Source organism: Oryctolagus cuniculus, chromosome 13 (genome assembly GCF_051225735.1).
Source record: "Oryctolagus cuniculus isolate XC-2025 breed Fujian yellow rabbit chromosome 13, ASM5122573v1, whole genome shotgun sequence".
Taxonomy (NCBI): Eukaryota; Metazoa; Chordata; class Mammalia; order Lagomorpha; family Leporidae; genus Oryctolagus; species Oryctolagus cuniculus.
In genome coordinates, this window is record NC_142879.1 from 97,961,362 (window position 1) to 97,983,306 (window position 21,945).

Consider the following 21,945-nt stretch of genomic DNA (forward strand, 5'->3'; position numbering starts at 1 on the left):
GGTTTTCTATCACCCATGAATCTCATTATGTTTCTATGTTTCCTAAAGAGCCAAGACCTTGCAGGCATAGCCTGCATGTTATCTGGGTGCAGGCAGTGTACTGGGCAGCATAGCACTGTTAGGACCACTGCCTTTACAACCATAGTTGTGGACAACTCCACATCCCAGCTTGGGTTATTTCTTATAAAATTCAAGTTCTTTCCACATTCTCAAAGTGGTTGTTACTAAAATCTCATTCCTTGTTCCCAGAGCTGATTGAAAATAAAAAGCACAAGTTTAAGCATAAAAGAAATAGACAATTTAATCTATTGAAGATGAGGGGGTAGCATACTTCTGTCCCAGGATTTGGCACCCTGCTGAAAGAGGATGATTTGGGGATTTTAAAGGAGGCTACAAGGAAGGAGGAATCAGGAATAGGGGATCAAAGAATATGGATAACTGCATGTGAAGTGAACCATGATGGATTCTGGCCCAGTTTATCTTTGCACAGCTTTATCTTGCAGGTGCCTCCTCATTCCACAATGATGACACACTAGCATTCCTCTCCCTGTAATGAAAACCAGAAAGATTATTTTTCCACCAGAATTGTTCAGTCCCATAGCAGGAGGAGAGCCATAGATTAAAACATATAACCAACCTGAGTGTGTTTATCTTGGTGAGCTAAGGAGATAGTTGCGGAATTATCAACGATGTCTACACAGTATTCTGTTTGAGGGGAGGCATGTTTTCCCCCTAGGCAGCTGTAGCTTTAGAGAACTACTTGCCTCAGTAGGAAACTTCTGTTATTTAATAAGCACAGTCCTCTGGCTCTGTCATTTATGACACTTTGAATACAATTGGCCAAGGCTTCAATGTGCCAAATTCAGTCCCCATTCCTAACTGTGGGACAGAGATAATAAGATCCTACCAGTGGAAGACGTAACTGTGAGGCAAGTTTGGGAAACTAGCAGACTTCTGTATGTTTTTCTATTTTATTTGAATAAAAAGGAGGCCCAAGTACATAATCGCTAACCCAGAAACAGCCAAGGCCATCAATATTCCCCTTTCAATGCTGTGGATATTTATTCTTGTGCTTCCTCTAAGCTGCAAGGGATGGGAGAGTGCTTTGAGCTCAGCTTTCTGGGCTAAGATACCTTGTGGCAGTGCTATTGATTCTGAAGTTTCTGGGAGAGTTACTACTTCATATCCAACCCTTGATTTTCCTGTCCTGTGAAGCTGTTTTGATACACAAAGAGTTCCCGATCTGTAACCTGTAAGGGGATATCAGTCAGATCCAGCCTAATCAGACGTATCTGTTACATGACCTATAATCAGTCACATAGTTTCCCCAGGGGAGTCTGAGGGCAAGGTGGATGGATTAAAATATGATTCAGTTTTACAGGACCACTTCAGTTGTCAAATAGTACAGGTTAATTTTTACCATAGGGCATGAGGTAAGCCAGTAAGATCCTTGTTGTTACAGAAGCAGCAGCACATAGTAAGCTGTATGCACTGTGGTGAGATGACCAAAACTGAGCTCTCTGTCTCCTGCAGTACTTCACAAGTGACTGTTATTCTCAGACACCACAGCCAGTCTTTGGTTGAATGTCCACATTTTTGAAATGTATACCATTGGTCATTTTATTTTCCCCAAATTTTGAGTCATTCCTTCCAGTCCTAATCCTTGCTTCTCATGTACAAAGAGGTCAAAGCCCTTTCTCAACACCTCCCTGTGTGTGCTGTAGGTGCTGTCTATAGAATCTAGCACTACATGTGAGGATGGCAAGTATCACTTCTAGTTAGCATCTCTCTTTTGAAATTGGGGTACTCTTTAATGGGTATAGTTCTATCAGAGTCTTTTGTGACAGTTTCTACCAGGCAACCACACATAATGACCCTCCCTTAAAAATCTCTTGGTGTTAACCTAATTTTGCTTAGGATTAAAACCCGTGATTCCATCTTGATATTTATTTCCTCTTTGTGATCATGATCTTTTGGGGGTCACAACACTGATCAGCCATCCTGCAGCTAAACTTTACTTATCCCTCATTGCCCAGTTAGATTTGACCCAGCTATTCATCTGGTGCCATGTTGGAAGGGAAGTCATGACCAGGAGGCATTTTCAAAGAACAATTTTGTCCCAATTTGAGCAACAGAGAGGTGAAACAAGTGGCTCTCAAACTAAATTTACCTGGAGTCCATTGTTAAACTTAGTTTTGTTTATTCTGTAGGTTCCAATCATCATCTCAAAGTGCCAGGCATTATCCTGCTGAGAATTGTACTTCTGTAGACTTCTTACAGGCAGTAGGCACACAACTCAAATAGGAAAACACCAAGTGCAAGATAAATCAGGTTGACATCTTAAAAATAATGAATAGGGATACAAATAGTAGACATGATAACTGACAATTCGTGTAAGTACAGCATGAAAGGTTGAGTATCCATGTTAGTCTCAGACCCAGAAAACTCTCCAAGTTAGCAGTCGAAAAACAATGAACAGAGTTACAGTCTAAAGCAGGTATGTTATAGTTTGTTGATTGGCTATTTGCTTTAAATACAGTAACTAAATTTCCTTTGACATATAATCTCACACTTGGAAAATTCTCCAAATTAAAAGGCAAATCTATGACAAACCTAGATTTTTTTTAAAAACTACAGTGTCTAGTATTTTGAAATTTTTGGATCTGCTAAAATATGAGAAGTCCATTTACTCACTGCAAGACTGAAAACCCTACAAGCCAGGCATTTTATGCATGATTTAGATATGCCAATGTTTCCAAATATATTCTGTTATGAGAACAGATTCTGATGAATTCATGAAAACAATCACATTGCCCTCCCACATATACCATATTTATAAAAATTTTTGAATGTTAGAGCAATTACATGGAGGGAGTGGAAAATAAACACTTCTTCTCTGGTTACAGAACACCCCTTTACCAAAATACAGTAAACCACTGAAATCACGGAACAGTTTTCCTGAACCTAGAAGGTGAAACATTGAAATATTAGAACCAACAACACTTTAAATGAAAGATGGAAATCCCCAGATGTCATTAATTCATTTAGTCTGATTAATTTTTGTCCTGTTTTACATTAGACACTTTCTAGGTGTTCCAGGATTTTCCCCCCAAGTTTTGGACATTCTTACCTATTCCGTTGATTTTAAAGCAGTCAGAAATCTGTATTTAAGAACATTGCTTAGGGTTTTAGGAAGAATCAGAATTGTTGATACAATGTCTCAGAACATATATGACAGGTTTATGAAACTGTCCCTATTCAATCTCTGGGCCAGTGATGGGAAGGAGTCCCTCAAAGTAACTGTTCAAAATAAGGACACTTTTCATTGTGAAATAATATCCAACCACTTAGAGTGAGTTAATCAGTTATAGACCTGATGTAGTCATACTTACAGTGATCACCAAATATTGGAAAATGAGTAAACACCCAAAGCAATCTTCCTTGTTAACACTCAGCTCTTTGTAAACAATGAGAATTCAACAAAGAAAGCAAAGAACACAAGAAATTACCTTAGTGAAACACAAATGGTTTTCTTGGCCAGGTACCAAGGGGTAAAACCACTAGTATAGAATCAAGTTATCCTGTCATCCAGGATTTTAAGATAAACATTTGCTGTCCAGTCATACTAGAGTCAGAACTGGAGAGGAAAAGAGCATACAGAAACTGACCTGAAAGCCAAGGAATAGAGTCCACAATTAAACTACATTCTAGAAGATGGTCAAAACGATGAAAGGAAAACTGATTAAAAGAACCGTGGTACAGCTGGCAGTGATGTGCAGTGGCGCAAGCAGCCCCCTGCAATGCTGGCATCCCATATGAACAGCAGTTCAAGCTCTGTCTGTTACACTTCTGATTCAGCCCCCTGCTAATGGTCCTGAGAAAGAAGCAGCAGATGGCCCATGTACAGTGGCCTCTGCACCCATAAGGGAGAGCCAGCGGAGTTCTAGGGCCTTAGCTTTGGCCTGGCCCAGCCCTGGCCTTTTCAGCCATTTGGGAAAGTGAATCAACAGATGGAAGTTCTCTCTTTCTCTTTTACTCTGTCTTTAACATAAATATTTTTTTTAGAATGAAAAGATAAATTTATTTTGGTGCAAAAGAATTTCAAAATCCACACATGATTTTTCGTGATATGTATCTTCCACGAACTTTTCTGAGGATTCCTTGTATGAGCAGCCCGCAGGTTCTTAGGGTAAAATCAGGTGAGGTATGTGTCACACAGAATTGCTACAAGCAGATAGTTGTCAAATATTACTGCCTTGCCAGACCTGGAAGTAAAAGACACCGTAGGAAAACACAGCACTTGTTTGTCTTAAATGTCTTTGAGCAGGTTTTGCACAGCTTTTGGGATGCTTTGTTTTCTTAATATCAAACAGGAGCACAGCAATACAAGTAGTAGGGCCTCCTAAGAAGCAATACTATTTGTATAGAATTCTCAGCCATTTATTTAGGGAGAGGAGCAAGCAGCATTTAACCTCCAGTTTAGACCTTTATTGGTTTTCAGTGTGACACTTTCTGTTTCTCAGCAGATAGCTCACCAACAAACAAAACACCGTTCTTCTCCACCACGTGTTCCAGATTACATTGCCCAAGAAATCGGATCTGTTGTTAAAATGTTTATTCAATCAAGGTTCAGCTCAGAATTCCTTGGCAACTTTGAGCTCCCTAGCGTCAGCCAAGAAAGTGTTATTAATCTCGCATTAGAGATGATAAAAATGAAGCTCCCTGGGGTTAAAGCCTAAGAAGCAGGCTAAGTTGTTGTGAAAGTTCCACAAGATCATTTAAGTTCAGAACCCAGTACTACTTGACACCACCTACTCAGTGTGCACTCAAGAAACAGCTACTGTTGTCATGGAGAAAGCTGGACTAACCTTCTGAGCCACTGAAGAGGAAGTACTAGTAAAAGCTCCCCTAACATAAATATTTTTAAAACCACAAAAACAAAGATGGAACATAATGTATGAATTTCCCCAGGGCAACAAGTGGCTCTGGCAGCTGCTGGGATTGTCCCTGTTTCTCCCAGAAGGCAAAACCTCAAAAGCAGGGACTGTTAACACCAACTGAAGTGGCCTCTCCCTCCTCCAACAGCTTGAGTGGGTAGACCTTGGTGCACTGCCACAGCCAATTGTTCTATCCATCTATCCATTGGTACCTGGCAGCAACAAGGGTGTCAGCCTATCTGCCACATTTGCCCAAATTTTCCATTTCTGAAAGTTCTTGGTTCCTGTCCCCAGTGCTCAGTCAAAATGCTGATAAGATGTGAGGGTAAGAAAAGATACCGTTCAGTCTATCAGCAGATGAGGGGGTAGAAGACTTCTAAATCCAGAACTACCAATGTGCTGGATAAGGGTGTTTTGAAATTTTTAAAAGGAGGCTGTAAGAAGGTGGGAGTCAGACTATTAGGAGAGTAGAATAGGGACAGCCGTATGTTGTTCTTCAGCCGGGCAATAAGGGGCTGGCTGGAGTCACAGTGGTTATCTCATCTAGGTACAGGCTCAGATCATGCTGAAGTTCCTCACTAGTCAGTAATGCCAAACTCTGCAGACCAGGGTTTGGATGGCCAGTGGGCTTCAATGCTTTTTGCTCTGGGCCTAAAATTCCCCTAAATGAAACTCCTTGAGTCTATTCCAGTCATTAAGGTGCTATCTGATAATAAACTTCCAGGGCTGGCTATAAAAGTCTCTCAATTCAGCGAGTCAATGTAAGGAAGGAAGGCTAGAGACAGGAGTCTGATGGTATATAAAATTCAATACATTATTTAGGGTCTCAGTTTCAGCTGTAATAAAAGAATTAAGCTATGAGAAGATGTGCTGAAACATTAAGGATATACAAATATTGATTTTTAAATTCCTTATGTATCTTTCTGTCCATGTCGCATTTGTAATTGATTACAAATCACACTTGACAGATTTAAGCTTTGTTGGGAAAGAACTTCAAGAGCTATGGCTCTTCTAAATAGATAATAAATAAATCTTCTTTAAAAGAACTTAGAAGCTACATAGATGCCACAGATTAAAATAGGAAGTTAATTAATGTCTCTTCAAGGTCTCATTATTTCCAGACAGGGTATTTTCAGGCTTGTGTGTTTCCTTTAGTATCATACATAAACACACTTCAGTTCAAACTGTAGGAAGTCTAGAAAGCTGGATGAGTTTTAACAATCCACTGATCACTGAGAAAGCACAAAAAGCTGACTGGTGTCAGAGTGAAAGAAACAGACTGTTCTTTTTCCCAATCTGCTGTGGGTAAAGCAAAGAGGTGTTCAGAGCCTCAGACATTTCAGTCCTGAGACCCTTGAGATTCCAGCCACCATTAACATAAGTTTAGATAACAAATCTTTAAAACTCCATGAAGATGATCAAAGATGCATTTCTTAGCCATCCTCGCTTAACTCTAATTCTATTTTCAAACAAATCTACATTTATGCAAAATAAACATCTTATAACATTTAACCTTCACTTGTGGTAAGAATTTAAAAAAACTACTGTGATCAAGGAACTTCCTCCATGTAGCTGAGGTGGACACTTGAGAGTGTGGGGACAGTGGTTTCTGTCTCTTAGTATTCTCAAGTTGTGTTGGCTTCTGCTGAGTGTGAGCATGATCTGTGACTTCCCTCTGATGATTACAGTATGGGAATTGTGAAGAGTTTTGCAGATGTTTTACAATTCCAAAATCATTAATTAAAAAAAGTTAGTACAAAAGTAGGTTATACTGGATTATCCTGTGATTTGAGGTAGTCCTCAAGGTCAAGAACTGGGACTAGCCTCTAGGAATGGACTCAGACAAAATATGAGATTGCAATTGCATGTGACTTTGAGAAAGTAATTTTGTGATGATGTTATATAGCAATAGAACACTAATTCACTAAGACTATCTACAAAAATCAAACAAAACAAAAATCCCAAATACAACATATATATACTATTTCCCTTTGAAATTTCAATGATGCATTAATACCTATAATATTCACTTTTTCTCATTATTGTTCTAGGAGTAGGAGCAGAAAAATAAAATAAAATACCTCCAGGAACTGGTAGGAAACAAACTGTCAATATATAGAACCCTTGGGGGAAAAAAAAGCCCATGGATTTATACTGATAGAAGTAAAAAAATATGTTGAAAATTTGAGAGCTCTTAAAATGCTGCGCTGAGACCATATGCATTAAGGAAGCTTGTCAGTCAGTTCCAAGGTTTCAGAATAGGGAGGAGCTTACTGATCTAGCCCAGATGAAGATGGTTTAATAAAAGTGGTGATAGTGTAGTCTAAGGGAAGAGTTAGGGAAAAAATGGCAGAGGAAACTCTTCTGTAATTAGAGGGACACAGTGGACCTACATGGAGGGCTTGGGCACCCACAGCTTGGAATTCAAATAGCCAAGAGCCTAGGCACCAGCACTGGAAAGTGAGGTGAGATGAGACTGCAGTAGCCTGAGACACTGGCCAACAAGCAGCAGGAAGGGCCTAGAGGGAATGAGGCTTGAAGCCCTGTGGGGGAAAGTACACTAGCCTAACTAGAGGAGATAAAAAATAAAAGGGACAGTACAGACACGTTTCTAATCACCTTACAAAGACATGGAGGCAACAGAGTCAGCGCCATTTTGGACATATGTAACAGCTGTGCCAGCTCTGGGCCGCAACCAGCAATCAGCTGAGTGGGGACTCCAGACTCTGGTAGGGAGAAATAACAGGCAGCTAGGAACTTGTGACTGTGTGATGCTTCTGAACTGGGACTGTGGAAAAAAAACCTGAGGGTGTGTGGGAGAACTCAAGGTGCGGCTGAGACTTTGAGTCTCATTGGCAGATGCTGCAAGCTCAGACAGCTCTGGTTACCCGGGAGAGACATTGCAGGGGAATATGAACTTATACTGAGGACTGAACAGATCCTTTGTGTGGTCCTTGGAAAAGAGCAGATGAATATTATGCCCAATCGTGCTAGCACTCAGGCACTGATTGCCATCGAGGAGAAGAGCTCAGCTGAGCAGAATTGCTTCCCATTTGATTAAAAAATAAAAGGGAGGGAAGATTTACCATGCCAAACCTGAGGGTGTCACCTTAGGCATGCCCTTAATCTTGAAAAACTGAACATTGATCTCTGGCCACACCCACCACAAGCCTCTAGAGATTCAGACATTCCAATTATCTACAAAGTCATTGTAAAACAATAAAAGGCACTGAAGTGGGGGGGAGGGAGAGAAGAAATCAATGAGTATCTCCACAAAGGCCAAACCACAATTGAAACAATCCAAGAAACAAGAATAAGGAAGACAATATGATACTCCCAAAAGAACATGACACTTGGCCAGTGCCATGGCTCACTAGGCTAATCCTCCACCTGCGGCACCGGCACTCCAGGTTCTAGTCCTGGTTGGGGTGCTGGTTCTGTCCTGGATGCTCCTCTTCCAGTCCAGCTCTCTGCTGTGGCCCGGGAAGGCAGTGGAGGATGGCCCAAGTGCTTAGGCCCTGCAACCACATAGGAGAACAGGAGGAAGCACCTGGCTCCTGACTTCGAATTGGCGCAACATGCTGGCCATAGTGGCCATTTGGGGGGTGAACCAATGGAAGGAAGACCGTTCTGTCTCTCTCTCTCTCACTGTCTAACTTTGCCTGTCCAAAAAAAAAAAAAAAAAAAAGAACATGACACTTCAATACAAGATTATGAAATGAAGTCGATGAGAAAGAAGAAATGCAAGAAATGGAACTCAAAAACTTGATGATAAGAATACTTAGAAGTAATCAAAAACAAATGCATGAACTATTGAAATCCATGCAGGACATGAAAGAAAATCTCTCTCAAGAAAATGAAATCTTTGGAAGAATCAAAATGAAATGAAGAATCCAATAGAACATGGAATTGAGATATTTAAGAGAAATCAAAATGAAATGAAGAATTCAGAAGAACAAATAAAAAATGCAGTTGAGAGCCTTAAAAACAGAATCAGTGAGGCAGAAGAGAGAATATCAGACTTAGAAGACAGAGCACAGCAAAGTATACAGTCAAACCAAAGAAAAGAAGAGGAAATTAGAAATTAAAAAATATTATTGGGAATCTACAGGATACTATTAAAAAACCCAACATTCGGGTTCTGGGACTTCTTGAAGGCATGGAGAGAGAAAAAGGATTAGAAGGCCTTTTTAGTGAGATACTAGTAGAAACCTTCATAAGTTTGGAGAAAGAGACCTCAAGTACAGGAAGTACACAGAATTCCCAATAGATAGGACCAGGACAGATACTCTCCATGACACATTGTAATCAAATTCACCACAGTGAAACATAAATAAAAGATTCTAAAATGTGCAAGAGAGTAATGCCAGATTACCATCAGAGAATCTCCAATTAGACTCACAGCAGACTTCTCATCAGAAACCCTACAGGCTAGGAGGGAATGGCGAGATATAGCCCAAGCACTAAGAGAAAAAACTGCCAGTCCAGAATATTATATCCTGCAAAGCTCTCATTTGTGAATGAAGGTGGAATAAAGACCTTTCATAGCAAACAGAAATTGAAAGAATTTGTCACCACTCGTCCAGCCCTGCAAAAGATGCTTAACATGTGTTACACAAAGAAACACTGTCATCAACACAAAAGAAGGTAAAGGAAAAAAAATCTCTCAGTAAAAGATCACAGGAAGTTCAAATATATATTAGAAATATCTTTGGAAAAATGACAGGGCAAGTCACTACTTACCAACAGTCATAATGAATGTAAATAGCCTCAACTCTCCAGCTAAAATTCGCAGACTGGCTGAATGGATTAAGGAACAAAACCCAGCTACTTGCAGCTTACAAGAAACACATCTTTCCAACAAAGGTGCATACAGACTGAAAGTGAAAGGTTGGCAAAAGATATTCCATGCCAACCAAAACGAAAATGAGCTGGCATGCCCATCTTAATATCAGACAAAATAGACTTTAACAACAAAACTGTTAAAAGAAAACAAAAAGGGACACTATATAATGATTAAGGGATAAATCCAACAGGAAGATGTAACTATTATAAACATTTATGTACATAGTTACAAGGCACCGGGATATTTAATAGATATGTTAAGAGACTGAAAGGAGACTAAGACTCCAATACAGTAGTAGTGGGGGAACTTCAATACTTCACTTTCAGCAAAGGACAGATCAACCAGACAGAAAATCAACAAAGAAACAGTAGATTTAATTGACATATAGATCAAATGGATCTAACAGATATCTATAAAACTTTTCATCCTGCACTTAAAGAATATAAATTCTTCTCAGCAGTACATGGAACCTACTCTAGGACTGACTACATACTAAGCCATAAAGCAAGTCTTAGCAAATTCAAAAGAATCAAAATCATACAGGCGTCTCTCAGACCAGAATGGAATAAAGCTAGAAATCAGCAACTCAGGAATCTCTAGAGCATATGCAAACACATGGAGACTGAACAACATGCTCCTGAATGAACAGTGGGTCATACAGAAATCAAAAGCTTTCTGGAAGTAAATGATAACACAACATATCAAAATTTATGGGATACAACAAAAGCAGTGTTAAGAGGAAAGTTTATATCAATAGGTGCCTACATCAAGAAATTGGAAAGGCCCCAAATAAATGAGCTATCAATGCATCTCGAGGATCTAGAAAAACTGCAGCAAACCAGACCCAAAACTAGTAGAAGAGAAATAATTAAAATTAGAGAGGAAATCAAAAGAATTGAATTCAAAAAAATTACAAAAGATCAGCAAAATGAAGAGCTGTTTTTTTTGAAAAAATAAACAAAATTGACACCCCATTGGCTCAACTAACTAAAAAAAGACCCACATAAATAAAATCAGAGATGAAAAGGGGAATGTAATAACAGACACCACAGAAATAAGGAGTCATCAGAAATTACTACAAAGAGTTGTATGCCAAACAAGCAGGGAAATCTAGCAGAAATGGATAGATTGCTGGACACATACAACCTACCTAAATTGAACTATGAAGACACAGAAAACCTAAACAGACTCATAAGCAAGTCAGAAATTGAATCATTAATAAAGGCCCTCCCTACAAAGAAATGCCAAGGACCAGATGAATTCACTGCTGAATTCTACCAGACATTTAAAGAACTAACTCCAATTGTCCTCAAACTATTTAAAACAATTGAAAGAGAGGGAATCCTCCCAAATTCTTTCTATGACACCAGCGTCACCTTAATTCCTGAACCTGAAAAAGATGCAGGCAAGAGAATTACAGACCAATTTCCCAGATGGATAGAGGCCAAAATCCTCAATAAATTTCTGGCTAATAGAATGCACCAACAAATCAGAAAGATCATCCACCCAGACCAAGTGGGATTGATCCCTGGTATGCAGGGATGGTTCATCGTTTGCAAATCAATCAAGATGATACACCACATTAACCAACTACAGAAGAAAAACCATATGATTATCTCAATAGATGCAGAGAAAGCATCTGATAAAATACAACACCCTTTCATGATGAAAACTCTAAACAAATTGGGTTTAGAAGAAACATTCCACAACACAATCAAGGTAATTTATGAAAAATCCAAGGCTGATATCATATGGGGAAAAGCATTTCCACTGAGATCTGGTACCAGACAGGGATGCCCACTCTCACCATTGCTATTCAATATAGTACTGGAAGTTTTAGCCAGAGCCATTAGGCAATAAAAAAAAAATTAAAGGGATACAAATTGGGAAGGAAGAATTAAAATTATCCCTCTTTGCAGACAATATGATCCTTTATTTAGGGGATCCAAAGAATTCCTCTAAGAGACTATTGGAACTCATAGAAGAGTTTGGCAAAGTAGCAGGATATAAAATCAGTGCACAAAAATCAACATCTTTTCTATATACAGACAATGCCATGGCTGAGAAAGAACTTCTATCTATCTCATTCAAAATAGTGACAATAAAAAAGCAAATACCTTGGAATAAACTTAGCTAAGGATATCAAAGATGTCTATGATGAGAATTACTTTAAAGAAAGAGAAGAGGATACCAAAAAGTGGGGAAATCTTCCATGCTCATGGATTGGAAGAATCAATATAATCAAAATGTCCATTCTTCCTAAAGCAATTTCTAGATTAAATGCAATACCAATCAAAATACCAAAGACCTTCTTCTCAGATCTGGAAAAAATGATGCTGAAATTCACATGGAGGCACAGGAGACCTCGAATAGCCAGAGAATCTTGTACAACAAAAACAGAGCCAGAGGCATCACAATACCAGATTTCAGGACATACTACAGGGCAGTTATAATCAAAACACCATGATACTGATACAGAAACAGATGGCAAGACCAATGGAACAGAGTAAAAATACTAGACATCAATCCAAACATCTACAACCAACTTATATTTGATCAAGCAGCTAAAACCAATTCCTGGAGCAAGGACAGTCTCTTCAACAAATGGTGCTGGGGAAACTGGATTTCCACATGCAGAAGTATGAGGCAAAACCCCTACCTTACTCCTTACACAAAAATTCACTCAACATGGATTAAAGATCAAAACCACAACCTGAAACCATCAAAGTATTAGAGAACATTGGAGAAACTCTGCAAGATATAGGCACAAGCAAAGACTTCTTGGAAAAGACCCCAGAGGCACAGGTAGACAAAGCCAAAATTAACAAATGGGATTACATCAAATTGAGAAGTTTCTATACTGTGAAAGAAAAGGTCATTAAAGTGAACAGGCAATCAACAGAATGTGAGAAAATAATTGCAAGTTATGCAACTAATAAAGAATTAATAACCAGAATCCACAAAGAGATCAAGAAACACCACAACAATGAAACAATCACTCCATTCAAGAGATGGGCCAAGGACCTCAATAGATATTTTTCAAAAGAGGAAATCCAAACAGCCAACAGACAAATGAAAAAATGTTCAAGATCACTAGCAATCAGGGAAATGCAAATCAAAACCACAATGAGGTTTCACCTCACCCCAGATAGAATGGCTTATGTACAGAAATCTACCAACAACAGATGCTGGTGAGGATTTGGGGAAAAAGGGACACTAACCCGCTGTTGGTGGGAATGCAAACTGGTAAAGCCACTACGGAAGTCAGACTGGAGATTCCTCAGAAACCTGAATATAACCCAACCATACAACCCAGCCATCCCACTCCTTGGAATTTACCCAAAGGAAATTAAATTGGCAAATAAAAGAGTTTTCTGCACCTCAATGTTTATTGCAGCACAATTCACAATAGCTAAGACATGGAATCAGCCCAAATGCCCATCAACAGTAGACTGGATAAAGAAATCATTTGATATGTACTCTGTAGAATACTACTCATCGATAAAAGAAATGAAATCCTGTCATTTGCAACAAAATGGAGGAATCTGGAAAACATCATGCTGAGTGAATTAAGCCAGTCCCAAAGGGACAAATATCATGTTCTCCCTGATCTGTGACAACTAACCAAGCACCTACATTGAAAATGGTGGAAGTGAAAACTGACACTATGAGGAACAGTGATTTGATCAGCTCTGTCCTTACTGTCAAGGAAAAACTTACTATTTTATTCTTTTTGTATTTTATTTTTCTACTTAATACCATTGGTCAATCTCTTTATTTAATAAGCAATTATTCTTAGCAGTTAGAATCCAACTGAAAGTTTATCCCTGTTAAAAATAAGAGTGGCAATAAGAGAGGGAAGAGATGTACAGTTCGGCAGAGGCTCACTTGGACTTACCCCTAAAGGTAAAGCTAAAAACGTGCTATGGACTCCAAATCCCATTAAGTTGGCAGGTACCAATGCCATCTTACTAGTTAAAGTGATCAGTTTAAGTTCATAATTGACCATAAAGATAGTATTAAGTGTCAAAGGGATCACATAAATAAGACCAGTGTCTGCTAATAATACTTGATAGAATTAAAAAGGAGAGAACGACTCAACATGGGAAGCAGTATACAGTATACACAGCAGACTCATAGAATGGCAAATGCCCTAAACAGCACTCTGGCCTCAGAATCAGCCCTTAAGGCATTCAGATCTGGCTAAAAAGTTCATGATAGTTTCTCAGGCATGGAAAGCCAAGACACTGTGGCAAAAAATGACCTAACTGAAAGATCACTGTGAGATCCCTGCGGAAACAATGGGCCATCAAAGAAGGAGGTACCTTTCTCTGAAGGGAGGGGAGAATTTCCACTTTGATTATGGTCTTGTCTAAATAAGGTCGGGGTTTGTGAACTCAAGAGGCTTCCATAGCCTTGGCAGCTTATGACAAGCGCCTCAGGTTATTATTGATGTCATAAATGTAAGAATATCAATTGTTAAATCAAAAACAAGAGTCCCTGTGCACTTACTCCCCATGTAGGATCTCTGTGTTTAATGTGTTGTACTATGAGAATTAATGGTAAAAATATTCTTCAAACGGTACTTTATACTTTATGTGTTTGTGTGGGTACAAATTGTTGAAATCTTTACTTAGTATATACTAAGTTGATCTTCTGTATATAAAGATAATTAAAAATAATCTTAATGAAGAATGAGATGGGAGAGGGACTAGCAGGTGGGATGATCTTTGGATCGAAGGGTGGTTATGGGGGGGAAAACAGCTATAACCCAAAAGTTGTACTTTCAAAATTTATATTTATTAAATATAAGTTTTGTAAAAAAAAAAAAACAAAAATTGAATCATAAAAAAATTGAGAAAGAACAGATATTTAGTCTCAAATGATGAAACCTGATTAAAACTAAGTGAAATGTAAAAAAGGAACACTACAGAGGAGAAATGCAACAGACAGCATCAGCAACATCACTAGTCATGGGAGAAATCAAAAGTGTAGGTTACATGACAGTATGCAATGATCACAGAATCCCTTCTGTTATGCCCTTAACAAAAACTGTATAATCCTAACCGAATTATACTGAAATATCAGAAAATATCCAATCAGGGACATTCTGCATGATTGGAATTTAGTCTTCAAAAGATCCATGGTCATTAATGTCAAAGAAAAGGAAGGAACTCCTCCAGACTGAAGAAATCTAAGAAAGGCAACAACTAAAAGAAATTCATGGATCTGAATGGGATTCTCTTATTATCAAGGACATCACAAGACATGTAACAAAACTGGAAAAGAATCTGTGGATACACAGAACAGTGTTAACTTCGTGATTCTGAGTGTTTTATTGTATTTAGTATGTCCTTACTTATAGGAAATATATTCCAAAGTAGTCAGAGCTGATGGCATAATGTCAGCAGATGACTCTCACTTTCTTTAAGAGGGCAAATTATTTGTACTAAAACTTAATTTTTTTTTAATTTTAAGATTGTTTCCTAAAAGGTAATAAAAACTAAAAAGGAAACACAGAAAGCCATAGGTAAACATAACTTCTCCATGAAGAAGGTGTATGAATCAATGCCTAAAGTTAAAATTACATAATTTTGGTAGCACTATAAAATTATATTGCATCCAAGCAATGATATTGACACTGGCCAGAGTATCAGTATACCAAAATGATGTCTATCCAAATCATTAGGTTTGTATGTAGTAGCAAAAATTGGCAAATTCAAAGAAGCCCTTAATTAATCCCACTAAAGTATTCCATTCAACTTGGTTTTCAGGGTGCTGTATAATGGCCACCATTTGGACAACTGAGTTTGTAAAAGTTAATCATACTGGTTTTCATTTGCAAAATCTGTGCTAAGTTAGTTATACATCCCAACAAACAGTTTCATGTGCTGCAACTGGCCTGCCATTGGGAACAGAAGTTAAGATGCCGTTTGAAATATCCTGCATCCCTGGTGGAATCCCTAGCAAGACCAGGTTCCCATCCTGATTCCTAGCTTCCAATAATGTGTGCTCTGGGAAGTGGCGAGTGATAGAACAAGTAATTGGATCCTTGCCACATAAGTAGGATGCCTGAACTGAATTCCTGGATCCTGGCTTCAGCACAGCCCACCTATATTTCACTGCAGATATATGGGTGCTGTACTATTGGAAGGGGGATCTCTCTGTTTTCCCCCTCTTTTCCCCTTTCCCTTTTTCTTGCTCCCTCCCTTACCACTATCTCTGTCTTTCAAAAAATATAAATTGGAAATACAAAATTTCAATTGTAGATACATAACACTAAATGTTTTCAGTTAGTGAGGATTTTCCCACATAATATATTTAAAAAGAAATAACAGGTGTGTTACATAAGCAGTGGTCAGTAAAATTTTATAATATAAAGCATAAGTAAATGGTAAATGTGTTACATAGCAGTGGTCAGTAATTGTAATTCAGAGCATATTTTTTCTTTAAAATGTGTACATATTCTTTTGACATGTTGACTTAAATTGGACTCATTGTTGGCTCCTAGGTCACTTTTTAAGTTCCTCAGTAGCTGGAAAAAAAGAAAGAATTCCATTTTTTAATATCAAACATGTCATAATTAACTGTTTAAATCAGTACAAGGTGATAATTTCAAGAAAAATTTGTATATATTACTAAAGTACAAAATTACCTTTAGATATAATTTGTCTATATTTACACAATGGAATTATTACTGTGAGTTAAATATCAGTGATCCTGTATTTTTCTTCTTTTTCATTCTTTCCTCAGCTTAACAATGTGATTAAAGATGAAGATAATACTGTCCATCTCTAAATAATCATATGCTATGTCTAAAAATATAGATGAAGGGGCAGCACTATGGCAGAGAGGGTAAAGCCACCACATCCCATATGGGCACCAGCTCAAGTCCCAGCTGCTCCACTTCTGAACCAGCTCTCTACTATGCCTGGGAAAGCAGTAGAAGATGACCCAAGTCCTTGGGCCCCAGCACCCAACATGGGAAGACCCAGAGGAAACTCCTGGCTCCAGCCATTATGGCCAGTTGGGGAGGGAACCAGTGGATGGAAGACCTCTCTCTCTCTCTCTCTCTCTCTCTCTCTCTCTCTCTCTACCTCCCTTTCTGTGTGGAACTGTAACTTTTAAATAAATAAATACATCTTTAAAAAATATAGATGAGGAGGCAACTTCCCTATGGGGATAGGAATAAATTATGGCACTATCACCACACACACAGAAGAGAAATTGTTTCTAATTTTATGTCATTACTGTAGGTTTTTTTAGTGGCAGTGGCATGGAAGTCGACATCCACAGTACAAGGAAATAGTATACCTGATAGATGGAAAGCAGACTGAATGCAAAGAGATAGAGCTCAGGAAGAGAACTTGTGGTATCATAAGTAGGCTGGTTTGTCTTGACAAACAAACGGAGTTGTGCTTTTGTTCCTTGCTAAGGATTTTGGAAACTTTCTTGAGGGTAAAAGTAAATGAGCCCAGATGTTAAGTGCTACTGTCAAGCAGCTGCTTTGTACTGTCATTGCTTGACTGGCTATGACAAGGACTTGAGATGGCCCTTATGTCACTATGACGCACTTGAGAAGCTGATGATGCCACTGTCTTCTGAAAACAGCTTTCGTATGTAGGCTGACAGTATCACAGAGACAGCAAGAGCATACAAAGTGTAGAGTCAGAAAAAGAGAGGCCCATAAACCTTTTTGAGATATTTTCTAAGCTATGGGATATGAAGACTATATAATAAATATATTCCTCATTATAATGTTCACATAGTTCACATAGTTCATTAGCTTTATGTAAAGTAGTGAACCAAAAATAAAAAGGGATGCCACTTGCTACTTACAGTTTGTCATAAATCAATGCTTTCACAAAATTTGACAACATACCTCCATCTCATTTGCTACTTAAAATTGTGTTGTGCTTTCCACATCTGAAACAAGGCAAATTTTATGTATAATATTTAAGTTAAACTAGTTATATTATCACGGGAATAAACTATCAGTTAAAAATATGGTCCTTAATTCTTTTAGAGACTAGACCAAACTTGAAGATGGCTTAAATAGAAAAACAGTCACATATATTAAACAAAATTCCTAGTGATTTTATGTTAACCTAATAGGAAAATATGATTAAAAAGTACACTAAGCATTAATCTGTTTCATACACATTATTTTAGAAGGGTGGCATTTAATTAGTACAAAGGTTAAAACAAGTCAAGTCAGGTTTTACAATAAATGAATGAACTAGAACAACTCTGTACTTTATAAAAGATGACTTTTTCACTTTCATGTGTTTCCATAAACTGAATTTTCCATTACCCACTTCTAGAAAAACAAATTTTAAAGTATTCCATGGTATTTTCATCATGGAATATTAAGCAAATAAGTAAAGAAAGAGGTATTGTCATAATGTCATGTAAAAATTCTACTGGGAAAATATTAGATAAAAAAACATCTTGTGTATATTATAACACAACAGTACTGTATTCATATAGACATGAGTATTCAGAAAATTTGAGAACTAATTTTCAAATTCAATTGTTAGATGCATGACTTTCTAGAATGAGAAATAAGGAAACCAATGTGTAACTCTTTAATTTTCATTTCTTTTAGGAAGCTAGCATTGGGGCATGCATTGTAGACCAGCAAGGTAAGCAGCTTCTCTGAAGCCAACATCCTATATTAACGCATCGACTGCTCCGCTTTCTTTTTTTTTTTTTACTTTTATTTAGTAAATATAAATTTCCAAAGTAGTTTATGGATTACAATGGCTTCCCCCCCCCCATAATTTCCCTCCCATCGCACCCCTCCCATCTCCCACTCCCTCTCCCATTCCATTCACATCAAGATTCATTTTCAATTCTCTTCATATACAGAAGGTCGATTTAGTATATATTAAGTAAAGATTTCATCAGTTTGCACCCACACAGCAACACAAAGTGTAAAATACTATTTCAGTACTAGTTATAGCATTACTTCACATTGGACAACAAACTAAGGACAGATCCCACATGAGAAGTAAGTACACAGTGACTCCTGTTGTTGACTTAACAATGTGACACTCTTGTTTATGGCATCAGTAATCTCCCTAGGCTCTAGTCATGAGTTTCCAAGGCCATGGAAGCCTTTTGGCTTTGCCGACTTTGATCTTATTCTGACAGGGTCATAGTCAAAGTGGAAGTTCTCTCCTCCCTTCAGAGAAAGCTACCTCCTCCTTTGATGGCCTGTTCTTTCTACTGGGATCTCACTCGCAGAGATCTTTCATTTAGGTCTTTTTTTTCCACAGTGTCTTGGCTTTCCATGCCTAAAATACTCTCATAGGCTCTTCAGCCATATCCGAATGCCTTAAGGGCTGATTCTGAGGCCAGAGTGCTGTTTAGGACATCTGCACTTCTATGAGTCTGCTGTGTATCCTGCTTCCCATGTTGGATCATTCTCTCCCTTTTTGATTCTACCAGTTAGTATTAGCAGACACTAGTCTTGTTTGTGTGATCCCTTTGACTCTTAGACCTATCAGTGTGATCAATTGTGAACTGAAATTGATCACTGGGACTAGTGAGGTGGCATTGGTACATGCCACCTTGATGGGATTGTATTGGAATCCCCTGGCATGTTTCTAACTCCACCATTTCTGGCAAGTCCGATTTCAGCTCTCTGATAATCCACCTGGGAAAGCAGCAAAAGATGCCCCGAGTGTTTGGGCCCCTGACACCCATGTGGGAGACCTGGGTGGAATTCCAGGCTCTGGCTTTGGCCAGGCCCAGCCCTGTCCATTGTGTCCATTTGGGGAGTGAATAATCAAATGAAGACCTCTCTGTCTCTCCCTCCCTCTATCTCTGCCTTTAAAATAAATGTCGTAAAAATGTAGTCAAATTTTGAAACATTTGTTTTTTAAGTTTGATCATAATTTAAAAAAATTATTTAATATAAACACATTTGTACAATTCACAAATACAGTTCTATGAAGTTATTAATTCTAATTACCCACTTAATTTTGAAATGTGAAGAAACATTTCAAAATATATTGCAGCTGTCTCTAGAATATTCTTACTTAAATATTTTATATAAAAGTTATTATCTAATAAAATATCCCAACAGGCTTTAAATACTCCTACACATGACATAATAAACAGTTCATGGAGATCATGATAAAGTAATATAAATACCTTCATTCTGGCATGAAGGCAAATTTTCTTGACTCCTATATTTTTCAATGATCTGAAAACATCTTTCCCATAAAGTTGAGGTGTCAAGATCCTGAAGGGCAAACTTTAGAAATTGAACAATGTGTCAACAGCATCACCAAGTAGAATATGGGGGGAAAATAACTCACTACAATATGTTGGAAAGAACAGTTACTGGTAGAATCTTATGTTATCATAAATAAAAATTACATAAAGTATAAATCACATTCTTACATAATTTGAATGAAGGAACTACCAATGTAATATTATTTTCCTCAATAGTTCTCCTATATATATATTTCCTATGTATAATAGATGATATTATCTTATATTACACTCAAAAATATTTAATAGTATACGTTTTACATAGAAAAATGAGATGCCCTTCTTGAAAAGTTCCTTAATTTCATGTTAAAGAAACCGTAACTTTATAGAGAACATTTTGTAAAGCAATTTCAGCAAGATCATATGTGTTTTTAGATGACATGATTTATGTGGACAAACCTAAACACTCCACCAAAAAGCTGTTAGAATTGATAAACCAATTCAGTAAAGTTGCTAGTTAAAATATAAATATACAAAATCAAGTGCTTTTTCTAGGTTAATGATGAACTCACAGAAAAAGAAATCAAGAAAGAAATTTTATTCACTGTCAAAAAAGAAAAAAGAAATTTCATTCACAATAGGCACCAAAAAATCAACTGTTTAGGAATAAATTGAACCAAAGAAGTGAAAGGTTTATACAATGAAAAGTCTCAAACATTCAAGAAGAGGTCATTAAGGGCTGCAAAAAAATGGAAAGATACCACTTGCTCATGGATTGAAAGATTCAAAATCAGAATATGTTGGGAGGCAAGATGGCAGAATAGGAAGGGAGCACACTGATAGTCCGGGGAGAGACAGTTTAATAAAAGTGGAGATACTGCAGGTTCAAGGAAGAGTAGGGGAGGAAACAGCAGAAGAAACTCTTCCGGAATGCGTGATTCACAGTGGACCTGCATGGAGAGCGTGGGAGCCCACAGTTCGGGACACCAGCGGCAGACTCAACACACCAGCACTGGAACGCGAGCTGTGTGGAATTACTTCCCTTTTGAATCAAAAAAAGAAAGAGAGAGAGAGAGAGAGAGAGAGAGAGAGAGAGAGAGAGAGAGAGATATCTACCACGCCTAACCTGGGAGTGTCACCTTTGGCACACCAAACAGAGCTCTCAGGCCACACCCATCTCAAGCCTCTAAGGCTCCATCAAAAACAGACAGTCCACTTAATCTAGAGTCATAGTATAACAAGAAAAAGCACCACAGTGAAGAAACCAAATATCTCCAATATGCCAAATAACAAACGCAAAAACCAAGGTAATAAAAACAAGGAAGTCACCATGACGACCCCAAATGAAAAAGACACCCCAATTCAAGATTATGAAGATGATGAGTTAGAAGAAATGCAAGAAGCAGATCTCAAAATATTGATAAGAACATTAAGAAGTTCTCAAAAACAAATTCTTGAACTACAGAAATCCTTAATGGACAAGATAGAAAATCTCTCTCGTGAAAATGAAATATTAAGGAGGAATCAAAATGAAACGAAACAACTAGTACAACAGGAAACTGTGATAGTGACGAGAAATCATAATGAAGTGAAGAATTCAATAGATCAAATGAAAAACACAATAGAGAGCCTTACAAACAGAATGGGTGAAGCAGAAGAGAGAATATCGGACTTAGAAGACAGAGAACAAGAAGGGATACAGTCAGACCAAAGAAAAGAAGAGGAAATTAGAAATCTAAAACATATTGTCAGGAATCTGCAGGATACTATTAAAAAACCCAACATTCGGGTTCTAGGAGTTCCTGAAGGCATGGAGAGGGAGAAAGGATTAGAAGGCCTTTTTAGTGAGATATTAGCAGAAAATTTCCCAGGTTTGGAGAAGGACAGAGAAATCCTAGTACAGGAAGCTCACAGAGCCCCTAATAAACACGACCAAAA

At 37.9% G+C, this 21,945-nt stretch overlaps 1 protein-coding gene across 1 annotated transcript in view; it reads right to left on the reverse strand.

Annotated features, from left to right (window-relative positions):
* Nucleotides 1–275: 275 nt before the first annotated feature.
* The window catches only part of LOC127483472 (uncharacterized), a 125,258-nt gene continuing 103,588 nt past the window's right edge, over nt 276–21,945 (reverse strand). Inside the window, exons 30-33 of the mRNA XM_089311822.1 lie at nt 19,945–20,047; nt 17,666–17,709; nt 2,171–16,318; nt 276–547 (exon numbers count right to left, since the gene is read on the reverse strand). Coding sequence (XP_089167948.1) covers nt 17,684–17,709; nt 19,945–20,047 — 129 coding nt within the window. The 3' untranslated portion in view covers nt 276–547; nt 2,171–16,318; nt 17,666–17,683. The remainder of the gene's footprint in view (nt 548–2,170; nt 16,319–17,665; nt 17,710–19,944; nt 20,048–21,945) is intronic.